We start from the raw sequence: 15,921 nt of genomic DNA, 5'->3' as shown, positions 1-15,921 counted from the left end.
CTATGAAGTATCCGCAATTGTTCCATTGGCTTCTTCTCCTCAAACTTAAGGCACCTTCAGAAATCTCTTAAGTTCAAAATAAACCTTCCCTCCACTTCGATCTATGACCCCTGATTCTCCCTTCTTCCCCTGCTGCTCTTTTTGAGAATGTGACCTTTATTCCTTGCATTCAAGTCCACCTTCACAGCACTGCTCTGCTAAGGTCATCCTAAATGCCAGATCACATGGCTACATTTCAATCCTAGTCTTAGTGGACTTGTGCAGTATTTAAGGCTATTAACTCTTCTCTTTAGCGTCTCTTGCCTTGCTGATTTTGCTTTTCAGCCCCTTATTTCTTCACTTACCCCTAAATCTGAGATTGTCCAGGCTTTTGCCCACATTCCCTGGCTTCACTCCCTCTGACCCCGCATTCAGTACTCCCAGCACCTCTGTGTTCTGATAACTACTGTCAGAGCTGTGAATCTTAGTCTTCCAACTCTCAAGTGAAGGAAATACACTTCTTGACTTTGTTTAAATCAACTTCAGTCTGACAATGAGCCCCGATTCTACTGTGCTGGCAGGAAATTAATCTCGGTAAACGTCCCCCCCTTCCACCCAGGGGTGTGCCAAGGTCGGCTCCTCCTGGGAGGTCCCTCTAGGCAAAGCCATTGGTCTTTGGTTCTGGCTGATAATTGCTGAGATGTTCCCTGGTCTGGGCCCATGGTTCCTCAGGGCCAGTGGCTTTACTGCTTGGAGCAAAGCAATCCTTGGTAAAGTGAGAGCTCCTGGGCCTGGGGTCCAGCCTTCCCAACTGCACTGATCAGCTGTCCTCATTGAGGACTTGTCACCTCCCTGACGAGTTGACACAGAGCAGCATCCAGACCCCAGTCCTCAGGGACCTGCTGATATTTTCCCTCTTCCCAGTCCAGGGTCGAATCTCTTCTGTCTCCTCTTGCAGGTCTCAAAGCCCTGGCCCCAGGAACACCATGCACAGGCTACCAGCGATTGCTTTCTCACCCTGCAAAAACGTCTTAGGACAGATATTTCCGCTAACAGGCCTGACCACCTGCTTGGAATGCAGAGGAGGGAAAAGTACAGCGCACAGAACATTCACTAGCAGTGCTGGGAGTTTGGCAGTGGTTTCAGTAAACAACACCTTCTCCCTCAGGAGTCTGTAGAAGACAGATGGCGATCAAAACGTTGGCTTCGTTACTGAAAATGCCGATGGGAGACCACAGCCTTGGGTCGGCTTCAAGTGGCTCACTCTCCACAGACCACCCACTGCAGTCCCAGGGAACCACTCAGCACACAGCAGGATAGATCCAGAGTGGGTAAGCCCCCAGGGCCTGGCTGCACTAGCTTAGTTCCTTCCCCAAGATGACCAATCGGATAAGCTGTCCCCTCTGTTTCTCCAGTAGGAGATCACCTCTCATAAGGCTAGTTCCCCACGAACAAGTATCTGTAGAGCCAACCCTGCCAAACTGTGAAATCTGAACCTCCAGCCAAGACCTCTCTCCTGTACTCCAGACCAGTACAGGCACACCTCAGAGGTATTGCGGGTTCAGTTCCAGACCACTGCAATAAAATGAGTCACACAAAATTGTTTTGGTTTCCCAGTGCATATAAAAGGTATGTTTATACTCTGTTAAGTGTACAATAGTATTATGTCTAAAAAAAAGTACATACCTTAATTTTTAAAACATTTTTTTAAAATTATTTTTATTTATTTATTTATGGTACGCGGGCCTCTCACTGTTGCGGCCTCTCCCGTTGCGGAGCACAGGCTCCAGACGCGCAGGCTCAGCGGCCATGGCTCACGGGCCCAGCCGCTCTGCGGCACGTGGGATCCTCCCGGACCGGGGCATGAACCTGTGTCCCTTGCATCGGCAGGTGGACTCTCAACCACTGCGCCACCAGGGAAGCCCTAAAACACTTTTTACTAAAAAACGCTAACCATCATCTGAGCCTTCAGCGAGTTGTAATCTTTCTACCGGTAGAGGGTTTGAAATATTGTGAGAGTTACTAAAATGTGAGACAGAGACAGGAAATGAGAAAATGTTGTTGGAGAAATGGTGCTGATAGACTTGCTCAATGCAGGGTTGCCATAAACCTTCAATTTGTAAAAATTACAGTATCTGCAAAGTGCAATAAAATGAGGTATGTCTGTATTTCCCACTCTCTACTACACATCTCCATAAGGGTGAGCTTGAGGCAGCTCAAATTTGACACTGCCAAATCTGAATTCATGACCCTCTTACCCCAACACTGCCCCCTGTATTCTCGGAATTAACGACAGAAAAATATCTTCCAACCCAAGCAAGTGGGAACTATCCTCTACTCTTTCCCTAATCCAGTTTGTCCGCAGATCCCATCCATTCTACCCCCAGAAACCTCTTGAAATATGTCCCCTCTCTGCTGCTGTGGTTTCTGCTCTCCCCATTTCTTAGCTAGACCATAGCAGGAAACTCACCGTCTCCCTGCCTCTTTCTCTCCCTCTCCCATGCACAGGTATTGGGACTCTGCTGACATTTCTAGCCTCTTCTTACACCTTTTCCCTAAATGCATCCGGTACTCCTTTCACACAGCCCTACTACACCATCTAATTTCCAGAACCTCCATCCTTTGCACATGTAGTTTCCTCTGCGTTGCTTTTCACCCTCCCACCTCCCCTAACTGTTTGTCTGCCTGGAAATCTCCTAATTGTTCTACAACTTTCAACCCTAAGGTTGTTCTTCCCTAGCACCATCCCTGACCAAAGCAGAAGTAAGGGTCCCTCTGCTGTGCTCCCATGGTGCGGCAGAACCAAGATGTCAGTCAGCTTCCTACCAGTCTTAGGGGGTCCTTCTGTGCAGGGACAAGTTTCATTCTTGTTTGTGTCCTGGGTGGCTAAGTCAATGCCTGGTGAATGTTGGGGGCTCCATAAACATTTGTGGAATGAATGGCTTCATGGCTCTTGTCTCCCACTGACCCCATCAACTTAGCCTGTCAAACTGATCTCATCCTTTCTTCCCTCCTTCCCCATCCCCTTCACCTGGTGACCTTGGTGCAGTTAATGGGCCCCGAGCTCACAGGGAATTTAATGGTGCTTTCCCTCTGGTGTGCTCAGCTTGGGGCAGGAAAAGCAGGTGTCTCTGCAGACCGTGAGTGGGCTTTGCTAGAGGAGTGGCTGCTTTGTACACCCTCAGGGCCTCCTGCAAATCAGGCTCAATTGCCTTCACTTCCTGTGCTCAGGGAGATTAGATACTGCCTAATCAACCCCGATTTGTTTTTCTTTTCTTAATATTTGAAACTACCAAGGACCAGTTGCCATCCTAGTGGGTGGCTTTCAGAAATCCCCTCTTTTCTGATGTTTGACTTCTTGTGAGTTTCAAGAAACCAATCTATTTGGAAAGAACCTGCACTTAGATGTTCTTTGAATTGCCCTGAAGCCCTGGCAGGAAGTGACTTGGAGCTGGGTTAGTCTTGTCTCACTCCCAGGAGAGGCGGGAGTAAAGAGGTATAGGTACGTCTGGGGACGGGTGTGGCTTTGGATCATTCCTGTGGCCATCTCTCCATGCGTGGGCAGGTTTCACAGGTGTAGGATCAACTGAAATCAGAGGATGCTTGTTTAAGCCAGAGAGCGTCTACTGCACGTTGGTGGTGCAGCTGCCCTGCTAGGCGCTCCGTGAGCCCTGGCTGGCACAAACGGCCTTGATAGGCGTTCTCATCTCAGCCTAACCAGCTGTAACCTTTAAGCAGACCAAAGAACAAGCCAGTGAAACTCTGTAAGAATTAAATGAGTCTTATGTACTTTCTCCAAATAAAACAACTCTTCCAGGAAGTATGTTTAGAGAGGGGCTTGGTGGCAGGGCAGGGACCACTTATCTTCACATCATTGCATGGGAGGTAGAGATCTAGTACTTCAGTCTGGCTGGGGAGACCAGCGCCGGCTTCCTCGCTGATTCTTTGGATGTGTGTTTAGAAGTGGATGCCCATTCAGGGTCAAGCACCATGCAGAGTGCATGATGCACTGTTTTGTGTAACCCTCTAACGCCTCAGTTATTCATTGAACTTCACTATGTGCCAGGAGCTTCTGGATCTCTCTTTTAATCCATTTAGCCACTCTTTGAGGTAGGTTCTGTTATCATAACCACCATTTTCAGAAGAGAAAACCGAGGCACAGAGAAATTAAGGAATTTTCACAACTTCTGTCAGTCAGTCGGAGCTGGAGTCTGAGCCTAGGCAGTCTGGCTGCAGAGCTTCTAAACCACTTCTCGATGCTTCACTGGCGAAACAGGTATTGATAGTCTCACTTTTCAGATGAGGAACCTGGAACCCAAGGTCTCACAAGCAGTACGAGTTGGAGCCAAGATCTATCTGTTCCAAAGTCTACAACATTCTCTGACTGCATACTGGTTAGAGATAGTGGATATACTAGTTTAAAAGGCAAAAAGTTCTACAACTCTTCTTAAAAAACAACAAAAAGTCGTCTTCTCCCTTCCTCTTCCTCAGTCCTGATTTCTGCTCCCAAGAGCCATTTATTTTCAAGTCTTTAAGACTTTTCTCCTATTATTTATTCCTAGTTACTATTTACTTTTCTATTATTTCTAAATAACATGCTTACACTATTCTACACTTTTTGGTTTTAGATATTTTCTACTTACCACCACTGAAGGTGAGGATTTCACTCTCTTACACCCTATTCTCCCCCCCGCCCTCTGCCACCCCTTCTCAATATAGGTATAATTTGGGGCTACTTACATTATGATGACCATATGAATGTTTATAGCTGAGCCATGTGATATACTGTGGATTTATTTCCTCTTTATATAACTTTATATATAAAAATATATATATAATATAAAGCATATATTTCCTTTTATATAGTTTCACTGAAACTAAGATGTGTCATTTAAAAAATTAATTTGGTTGTTCTCAAACTCTGACAGAAGTGTTAATATCCTCTCACTATGATCAAGCATATCAAGTAAAACTTCATTTTTACCTTTCTTTTCTTGGTGATATTCCTCCTGGATCCCTTTTTTTCCTGCTCTTAGACTGATGGTTAAGGAATGCTACACAGCTTATTCTGGGAGATTAACAGTCTGTTTGTCCATCCTGTCTGTAGAACCTCCCAATCTTTTGGAATATTTTCATGTCACAGCTTCCTCATGAGGTTTGAAGGGCAAGTGTTTCAGGTGGGAGAAAGCAAAGCACAGGGGGGTTGAGTGTCTGTTGAAGGTACACAGATGTAAGTGGCAGAGGCTGGGCAGAACTGGGCTTTCCTGAGTCTTAGCCCTGGGCTCCCTGCAGGAGGCCACAGTGCCCCCTGCAGCCTGGCACAAATGACTGTTGCTGCTGCTGGCCAGCCTTCCCTCAAAAGTTCCAGACTCCACAGAAGAATGCAGGGTGGCAGGAATTTCATCCACACCTCCATGTAAGTTCTTTCATAAATGGGAGATATGATTGAGCGCTATACTTTGAATCATAATACTTCCTGAGTCTGCCAGTTAATAGTTATGCAATTTGGAGCTGGTCACATAAACTCTTTAAGTCTCAATTTCCTCATTTGTAAAATAAGGACAACAGTGCTACCTTATTAGGATCATTGTAAAGATTAAGTGCTATAATGTTTTAAAAGTCACATCCTAACTGCTTAGGAAATGTTAAACATTTATAATTATGGTCTAGAATTCCCAGTCCACCCTCCAGGAATTGATGACACCCCTTGGTCAGCTGAGGTCAACTAACCCATACTAAAATAAATACCATCCAAATGTCCCAATTGTGCCGTTTGCTGATTTTTTTGGCTTTCATGATTTTTTTTTCTTGTCAGTTGATGCAAAGATGTTAAGTCTTTTGGGTAACATTTTTCCTTGGGAGAAAGGAGTAGCTAGCTATACTTCATCTACTTCTCCCCCGTGCTTCACCCTACTAGCCTTTCAGTACTATTTGCTGTAACAGTTTGCATTCTAAAACAGGCTGAATAAAGAAAGATGATCCAAGTTTGAGATGAACTTTTGGGAAGAGAACTTCTAATGTAGTGTATTTCAAATTGTAGGTCACAACTCAGGAGAGGCTGTGAAATCACCTTAGTGAGATCACAGCTGGCTCTTAAAGTATCAAACTGCATCTCGCATAGTAGGAAAGCATTTTTTGAAACTTGTTTTAATTACCTACCTGTGTATAAACATATATAAATTATACATACACACATATTCATGTATGTATGTGCTGGCTTGCAATATAAAATGTTTTTAACTGTTACAGTTGAAAAAGTTTGAAAAATGCATCTTAATGATCTTCACGGTGAAAAAGAAACGTGCCTTAATGATTTTCACTGTTTCGTTTGCTTCTGTTAGTTCCTTCATCAGGTCTCTCTTCTAGATTACCCTCTTCGAACTAAAAAGAAAAAAACCAAAACCGGAAAAAATTAAAACCAACCATTGAAATAGGACTCATGCATTTAAAAAAATTTATTTTGGGCCACACTGCACGGCATGTGGGATCTTAGTTCCCTGACCAGGGATGGAACCCATGTCCCCTGCAGTGGAAGCGCAGTCTTAACCATTGGACCACCAGGGAAGTCCCTCACACATTTTCTTCCTCAGTATTTTCTGGGTACCCACTACATAAAGATTCTTGGATATAGGTTCCTACTCTCAACTTACAACCTCTCAGGGGAAAGCAAGTATGTAAACAGAACATTATGCAAGTTAGAGTAACTGAAACGTTGAAAAGTCACAAGTAACATGTTGGGAAGGTAGGATGATTGATTCTGACCAGGTTATCGTGGAAGGCTTTGTGTGGCCATTAGGCTCAAAATGTCAGTAATCAGAGATTGGCAAGGACGGGTTTAGAAGTGTGTCTTTTTAAGGACTAATAAGTAATAAAGTTTGGCTGGATATGGTTTGAAAGATAGTTTTTGGAACATGCGCTTTAAAAGCATCAAATTCTATCTTGCCCTTAATAGCTTAATGCATTCAGAGCCACAAAGAACCTGTTATGATGTTAATTTAACACATTCAGCACAGTGTGATAATTGTGTTAAAGTTATATCCTAGGAGCAGTGAGTTGCCCTAACCAGAAATTGACACTCCAGGGATGGTCAGCTGGTACTCCAATCAGTGTACTTCACAAGCGACTATTAGAAGCCCTTCTGTTATCTACAGCTCACTCAGGACAGGAGGCTTTGCTAATAACTTAATAAATGTCAAGTGTGTTTCCACTGGTACCATGAGTGGCTTGCTAATAATCTTGATGTAGATGCAGGTTCTTATCTGTGAATTCAGTACCTGATTTAAGATAGGTGGATAGGCTAAAAACAAGTCATTAACAAGATTGTGACAAGCTCTGTAGCTTGTACTTCTGTGGACAGTACCCAAGATCTGATTGCTAAATGCACCTCTGTCCAGCCATTAGTAGAGTATTCTGGTTGCCTGATGTTGACCACGGGGTGATAGAATTTTGCCCTCAACACTTGAGGCAGATGCTACTGCTTGCTAATGTTTAATCAGATATTCTGTGTAAGGCAAATTGAGTATGGACTTTGCTTTTATGTTAAGCAGGTTGTGGATACCACGACCTGCCAAAGACTCTGAGTGGTGAAGGACCGAATTGGCTGTCAGTTTGATAAATAAGTTATGACGTCTGGTACTTTTAAGTTACTCCCGAATAATATCAGTCAATCATCAACACCTATTTATCAAAGCAAGTTTATTTGATTACTTATTCCAGACAGATAATGAGGCTCGTGTATACAGCTAAGAAATTAAGACAATCCAGATAAAAGGCAGGAAAAATTAATATGAACTACACAAACAACTAGCTAAAAAGGAACAGGAGCTGCATTCATTTTACATAATACTGTGAAGTGATGTAGCACCATTTACCTCAAAGATATCCTAAACACTTTTTAAGGTAATTACGTGGGTCCTTGCTAAAAATGCAGCAATACATTAAAAATTATAGCAAGCCTGATGATAATCTTATGTTCAACTACTTCAAATATAAAATTATTCCAGAAAAAATGGGAAATTTGGGAAGGGTCTGACCTTGTACAATTCTTTTAAAAAATCCTAAGGAAATAGTTACCATTATTGAGACCAGTTTTCTTCCACCACTTGCACTATATTCATCACTATTAATCTGACCTAAATTCTAAGCTTTGGAAGATTTAATAGGTAGTTATTTATTTAAATATGCACACAATTTTATTTATTAAAAAAATTTTTTTACACTAAAGTTCTGTTTATTGGTCTGTTCAGTCTGTTCTGGTCTGAACCACAAACATGGAGAAATAAGAAATTTAAGGCTACCAAAATCAAAGGATTAGGATCTTTAATGATAAATCCTATTTTTTTTTTACCATTTCTTATCATTATTCTAAGCTATTCTACTCTGATCATTCTTAGGTTGAAATTTGTTGAACTTAAGTTTGACCCTGTTAATGAACCTAAGTTAACTGAAGACACATAAATCTAATCATACGCCTTTTTCTAAATACTGATGAAGTTTCATCTGAGATATATAAAGAGGCTTGGAGAGAAATTCAGTGTTCCGGAGTCCTTCATTAGCCCACTTTACTAGTTAAGGGGCACAGTACATTTTCAGAAATACACCACAGAAAAATCTTAAGAAGAAAATTGCAGAGTTTGAGATTATTCAATCCCGAACAGCTGTGGTTCCTAACTTTTTTTAAAGCGTCGTGACCACTTTGAGAAGCTGATGAAATTATGAACTTTCCCTCAGAAAAATGCATATGAACAAAAACTTCTTATATACATTTGCAAGGGACTCCCTACAGTCCATGATCCGCAGGTTAGGAATTTCTATTTCAAAGCTGTGGGACACAGTGGAAAATAAGTTTAGCCCATTTCGACATTGCCCATCTTCACCTCACTTCACTGCAACTATACAGGACAGTAAGCATTTTAATGATGTTACTAAATTGCTGCCTTAAGACAAAAACTCTTACTGTAAGCATAGTCTTATAAAATCCTCTTGCCCCAGTTTTACAAGGTTTTAAGCCATTTATCCTGTCTCTCAGATTAGTTAAGTCCCTAAGGTTTAAACTAGCAGATAATTGTTTCATTGATATATTATTCTTTAGAGCCAGTCACTGAAAAATGAGATTAAAATACCCTTGTGAAAATGAACATGTGTCTACATACTGAAGAACAGGTTATTTGACTTTATAAAATATATTTCTAGTTATATTTCTAGGTATAGTCTCTACACTTGAAATCAAATGCATCTACCTAGTGCCTCTGAACATAGCACATAACTGCAGACCATTCCCTCTTACTTACTTGGAAACCTTACAGTGGAGGTCTCCTACCATGGTAACAAAATGTACAGTTGACCCTTGAACAATACAGGAGTTGGGGCACCGACCCAGTCACCCCAGTTGAAAACACCTGTACTGCTATCTCTGCTTCAAAAACAAAGGAATTGATACATGACTCACGCAAGGGCAGGAAGCTGAAACCGTCTGGATCAAACCCTAGTTCTTTCGATTCCACATGTGATCTCAATCAAACTTTCCCCTATAATTAATTAATTAATTTAAAGTTCTGTGAAATGGAAGTACAAGTACTATATTTATTGAAAAAAAATCCACATATAACTGGACCCATGTAGTTCAAATCTGTGTTGTTCAAGGGTCAACTGTACTCAATGTTCTACCTACTGTTCAGGGTAGAAAACACTTCATTTCTGACCAAACCCGCTATCTCAAAAGCACCTCATCAACTCCCCAGTTACCAAACAGGTTGAAGAATGCTATCTTTGAGAAGTATAACGTTAAACTCTTGGCTATGTCTTAACCCCATGTCAAATGGACCATTAAAACAAGAGGAATGACTATACTACAGTACAAAGGTTAGGCCTGTTGCTTTCTTATTAAAGATGAACTCCACTAGTTACTCCAAGGAATCGGTTTATATAATAGGGTAAACATGGATGTACGTATGGGGAATTCTTAAAGCCCTTATTAAAGAAGTTTTCAATCAATCAATGTTTTAAGTCAGGTGACAGTTATTCAGTCCTTTCATAATCATTCTCTTTTGCTCAAATAGAGTATTTACAGAACAAATCTCAAAATACTTGAATAAAGAAAAAGGGTCAACTAAGAGAACAGCTTTGCCAAGGAAGCTACAACTTGGTTATGGGATTTCATTCTCGTCTTTTGCTATATAAAAAGTGAATAACGGAACAACCATTGTTTTCCCCTTGCTCGTCTTTATTTCTAAGAAGTCTTCCTTTGTAAAAGTTAAACACTAGAATTTCCATTTCAGAGATGTAGGGGGTCAGGAACAGGAGTGGGAAAAGAAGGATCCTGCTCTCTGACAATCAGAATTCAAGTATTTCAATGGTAAAGGGCTTGCAAGAGAAAATGGACTATTACTCCACTGGCTAAATGGCACCCCATGAGTCCTATAAACTATATAACCAAGAATTTTCCCTGCACTATTCAAATGTACCATTTTGTGTTTTTCCTACTGGACCTACTAAATGGTGAGTGAAAGCTGAAGAAGGTAATATATACCAACATTCCTGGCTGTGTAATCTATACATTTTCATTTTAAGAGTAATTCAAGCATAATCCATATTTAAAAAATTAGACTAAAGAGAGACAGTAAAGGTTTTAAAGTTTTCTCTTTGAAAAGATGGTATCTTACAGTACATACAAAAATACTCTGAAAATACATACGACTTCATTTACAAAACACTGAATCAACATATTACAAGAAGAATTACATGGTTATGGATTTTAATAAATGGAGCATGCATTCATGAAACTTAAAAAATATTAAGAAATGCACTGAAAAAAGCAGTGTAAAAAAAGACAACTCATATATTTAAATAAAAATTACAAAGGTCCTGAGCCAATTAATGGTTGGTAACAATTTCATTCAAAAATGCCTTTAGGTTTCAATAAAATCCACTGCTCATTTCTGCATGCCTAGTCCACGAAGGAACTGTCTGAAGTTGTGGCGGTAAGTAATGGTCAGCAAGTATCATGCCAAGTTAATCATACACTTCAAAAATACAAGTTTGCCATACTTAAAGGCATCTTACTGTTGATGCCGGAATGAGTTGCTCCTCAGTAAAAAATACCAGTCAACTAACAAGAATGGCATGAGATAGGATATGTAACAATTTCACCGTTCATATACTGACTTTCAGTATCCTGGTCATATTTTGATTCTTAATAAAGATGCATTTCAAAGGCCTCCATGGGAGGCAAAATATAGAGAATTTATGGTGCCCAACTCTTATGTAATCACTGGACTAATCCTCCCTGGTAACTATGCAACATTTGGATAGAAAGGCACAATAAAAATTTAAATATTCCGTGTGCCAATCTGAGAAAAAATAATTTAAATCAACAGAACAGACAATAAGTACATCTACACAAATGAGGAAAGCAGAGAAGATACCTCACATTCATTTATCTCAGGTTTCACAAAGTGGCTTCAATGCTAAAGTAAATGTGTTAACATTTGGAAAATTACTTTTTTTGTTTTTTGTTTTCAACTTTTTTAGTTCTATACAATGATTACAACATAAGACTTAAAAAAAAGAAGGGGGCGGTGTTCAGGACTTGTTTTATCAGTGTCCAGAGAGCCAAGCACTGGTTCCCACAACAGAGAAACAAGCATCGAAAGTTAAGGCAGTAAAACCTCCAACGCAAAGCCATAATATTGTAGATGATAATTTGATAGCAGGTGATCCTCAGAGAACTGTATGTAGCAATCAATGAGAGAATGCTACAGCATCTGCAGGTCAAAGTGTAAGAGTTCAAAAAACCACTTCAAGGTTGTTAGGCCGATGACTGTAACTTTCACCTTATTTTATGTATGACAGCCACCTCTATCTTAAAAAGAGTGGCTGCATCTATGCCACTAAATGATTGCATATTCACTTAAGTAAGGAGGCACTGCTTTTACCGATTTAGGGTCAGTCGAATGGAATTTTTGATGACACGGATGTTATTTGCTGGAACTGGAGATGATGTATCTGGTAGTTCTTTACTGGGAGGTCTCTGTTAGAAAGAAATACAAAGTAGGAAAAACAAATACACATTATAAAGGTCCAACGAGTAAATCAGTCACAAAACTCTGATTTTTTTTCCACATGCTTTAAGTTCCTAAACACTCAAGCATGTGTTGAATATTTTTTCCCTATGTTCAAGTCCCCTTGTTTGGGGGACTTATTATTATTATTTTTAAACAGGTGAAAAGCAGAGGGATAGGGAAAGGGTAGAAGTGGGAGGACTGTATGAATAGGAAAGAGGACTTTGTTTAATCAATTGCCACTTCTAGACTGAGAAATGCATAGAGAACAAAGTCCTCCTCAGACTCAGGCAATGTTAAAGAGAAATAGCTGAAGAGCATGGTCACTAAACAGGAAATTCTTGGGGTGCAAGGTGAAAAAACGAGTGTGTGATGCAGAGGAAAACTTGATATCCAGTTATATCCTTCAATTAGTTTCTGTAATACATTCATGCAGAAGAATAACCCAATTTGTGAGATAATTAAGTTTTTAAGAAAACCAACTTCGTAGTCAGGGTAGGTAACTTCAGTGATAGTAAAATTCAGGGACATCTATATGAGGGCTTTTGAAGACACTAAAGATTATTATATAATGAAGGCAAAGTCTAAGACTGAGAAACAAAGACAGAAGCCTAAAATACAGATAGTTAGTTGTCCGACAGAAACAGCATATCAGCTTCTTGTCAAGAGATGACTGCAAGAATTAATTCTCCTTGCATGTTACCTTGGCTAAACGAATTATATCATACGCACATCCATTCAAAAAAAAAAGACATGAAAAATTTCAGACGTGCATAGAAGTAGAGAATAGGAAGGACAATGAAGACTTAAATGCCACAATGAAGACTTAGATGCCACAATGAACTCAGACATTATTAAAATTTTGCCACATTTGTTTGGTTTATGCTCCTTACCCATTATACTTGAAATCTTTTAAAGCAAAGCCCAGACATGTCATTTCACACTTTCATACTTTAATATCCATCTTAAATTTTTTTTCCATTACCATACATAACTATACACCTCTACTTTTTGTAACCCACTCTTATGTTAAAAGAAATTTTACAAATTCTACAACTAATAGAAAGTATGAGGACATTTTCTATTTTGCTTTACAATTGCCAATACATCCTGGGGAACCTGGCAGGGTGACAGCTGACTGTGATGAGAACCACTTTATTATTTAATGGGGGTGAAAAGTAAGCCATTTTGTTTCCTGTAACCTCTCAAAGAAGGGCTTCTTCTGATTTACACAAGGCCGCTTTTTTTGAGCACTTATAATATTATTAGCTTAAATGGTAATCCTTTGAAAATAAATTTTTAAATTGAGATTTAGGGGTTCTTTAGCTCATGTTTTAAAGGTACTTACTCTGTATACCAGTACATTTGGTTCCTCCAAAATATTAGTAACTATGGTCCCCAACTATCAAACCTAAATTTTGTCAGTAAGCAGTGGTGTACAACAAAAGACTATCAAGTGTTGGTAGGAAATTATTGTGCTGAGCACTAAACTGCTTCTTTAAAAATAAATAAAAACAAAGGTTGAACATAACCTGCATAAATCGTAAAGTCTTAAACGACTCCCTCTTTTCTAGACTTTTGAGGTACATAAATTTAGGATCATACACTTTGTTTGCTATTTCCAACCCAACTTCCAACTGTACTGCTGGTCTTTGAGGACAGGGACAAAATCTTACTACTCTTTTCCTGACCCCGTGCTAGGCTCTTCTTAGTGAGCTTTTTGTACCTGCAGATTACCTATGAATTTTTACCTGTGTATTTTATTACAAATAAGACTATCTATTACCTTTTTGCGTGATGTATCAATAGTTGGAATAGGCATACATTCTCCTCCAATGGCATCCTAAAAAGAGAATTACATACAAGTGAAAACTTTCTTTCCTATATGCAAATGCTTATTTCTACATGAAATAAAACATAACCAAGAGTTGACAGATATAATCTGATCTACTTTTGAATATAGTACTTTTCCTGATACATGGCTCTTTAAAAGTAAATATTTTGGGGGCTTCCCTGGTGGCGCAGTGGTTGAGAATCTGCCTGCCAATGCAGGGGACACAGGTTCGAGCCCTGGTCTGGGAAGATCCCACATGCCGCGGAGCAAGTAGGCCCGTGAGCCACAACTACTGAGCCTGCGCGTCTGGAGCCTGTGCTCCGCAACAAGAGAGGCCGCGATGGTGAGAGGCCCGCGCACCGCGATGAAGAGTGGCCCCCGCTTGCCACAACTAGAGAAAGCCCTTGCACAGAAACGAAGACCCAACACAGCCCTAAATAAATAAATAAATAAATAAATAAATAAATAAAAGTAAATATTTTGAAGCACACTATTGATATACTTACCATTGATTTTCTCTTTCTGTCTTCAGCAGCACGTGACTCCTTAAACGTTGATTCAAGTCGAATAAACTAAAATATAAACATTAAAATGAGTTGCTATTATTACCTATAAAAACCACATAAATCTATATAAACTGAGAAACTAATTAGTGACCAGGCTAACATCAAAACTATTACAGGGGCTTCCCTGGTGGCACAGTGGTTGGGAATCTGCCTGCCCATGCAGGGGACACGGGTTCGAGCCCTGGTCTGGGAAGATCCCACATGCCACGGAGCAATTGGGCCCGTGAGCCACAACTACTGAGCCTGCGCGTCTGGAGCCTGTGCTCCGCAGCAAGAGAGGCCTGCGCACAGCGATGAAGAGTGGCCCCCGCTCGCCTCAACTAGAGAAAGCCCTTGAACAGAAACGAAGACCCAACACAGCCAAAAAACAAAAACTAAAACTAAAACTAAAAACCTATTACGAACATGGTTTGATGAGGGAAGAGAATTTAAATTAGACTGAATTCAATTGTCACCCTTAATTTCTAAAGTTTTATCTTTTTGTTTAATCTATCCAGATGATAATGAATAAAAGTTTTACCACCACCTACTGGAAGCAGAGGAGATCAACATTATAACACAATAAATATGATTATTTAGTTACCAATAATGCCTTTATGTAAGTCAAGGAGAAACGAAGATCAATCATTCAAATTTTTAGACACATTAGTAATTTGAATTTTTTTTAAATTAATTTATTTATTTTTTATTTTTGGCTGCATTGGGTCTTCGTTGCTGCACGCGGGCTTTTCTCTACTTGCAGCGAGTGGGGGCTACTCTTCTTTGTGGTGGGCAGGCTTATTGCTGTGGCTTCTCGTTGCACAGCATGGGCTCTAGGTGCATGGGCTTCAGTAGTTGTAGCACACGGGCTCAGTAGTTGTGGCTCGCAGACTCTAGAGCGCAGGCTCAGTAGTTGTGGCCCATGGGTTTAGATGCTCTGCAGCATGTGGGATCTTACTGGACCAGGGCTCGAACCCGTGTCCCCTGCATTGGCAGGTGGATTCTTAACCGCTTCACCACCGGGGAAGCCCAGTAATTTAAATTTAAGATGAACAATTAGTATTATCCTATTAGGGTTTAGGTAAATATTCTTTTTTAAACAGTCAAATCCTAATGGAACACTAAGATAACTATGAAGAATTTGAGTTTCTTCAGCACTATTTTAAGTTTACTTTGAAAAAAATCAACTACTGAATCACCACTGAAGTTGTAATTTTACCTTTTCTATGTCCTTCAACCTCTTAGAAGACCCATCTATGGATGGGGAGTGGGATCTTTTGGTGGTAACACTCTTAGTTATATTTGACTTTCCATTTAGATGTGGCTGCCCCTGGGCAGGGTTGTGAGGTGTTGTGATTCTAGGAATGACATTTCGTCCTACTACAGTAGGAATGGTACACACAGCTGGAGATGATACAGCTTTTACTGCAGAGTCAACTTCTGAAAAGGAAAAAAGAAAGATTTCAGTAATTAAATACAAATGTAGTAGCATCGTTACTAAACA

At 40.2% G+C, this 15,921-nt stretch overlaps 1 protein-coding gene across 2 annotated transcripts in view; it reads right to left on the bottom strand.

The window, feature by feature from the left end:
• Positions 1-6,117: 6,117 nt before the first annotated feature.
• PAPOLG (poly(A) polymerase gamma) overlaps positions 6,118-15,921 on the bottom strand; it is a 37,903-nt gene continuing 28,099 nt past the window's right edge. The window contains exons 19-23 of one of the 2 annotated variants that reach the window (XM_082642255.1): positions 15,637-15,857; positions 14,379-14,444; positions 13,825-13,881; positions 11,913-12,007; positions 6,118-6,360 (exon numbers count right to left, since the gene is read on the bottom strand). In XM_082642255.1, the coding sequence (XP_082498381.1) occupies positions 6,342-6,360; positions 11,913-12,007; positions 13,825-13,881; positions 14,379-14,444; positions 15,637-15,857 (458 nt within the window). In that variant the 3' untranslated portion in view covers positions 6,118-6,341. Of the gene's footprint in view, positions 6,361-11,641; positions 12,008-13,824; positions 13,882-14,378; positions 14,445-15,636; positions 15,858-15,921 lie in introns of those variants that run through there. The other variant, XM_082642256.1, reaches the window with a different exon arrangement.

The sequence above is a fragment of the Mesoplodon mirus genome (genome assembly GCF_964341445.2).
Source record: "Mesoplodon mirus genome assembly, chromosome: 14".
NCBI lineage: Eukaryota > Metazoa > Chordata > Mammalia > Artiodactyla > Ziphiidae > Mesoplodon > Mesoplodon mirus.
Note: the sequence above shows the minus strand (reverse complement) of the source record. Positions and strands in the feature narration are given on the sequence as shown.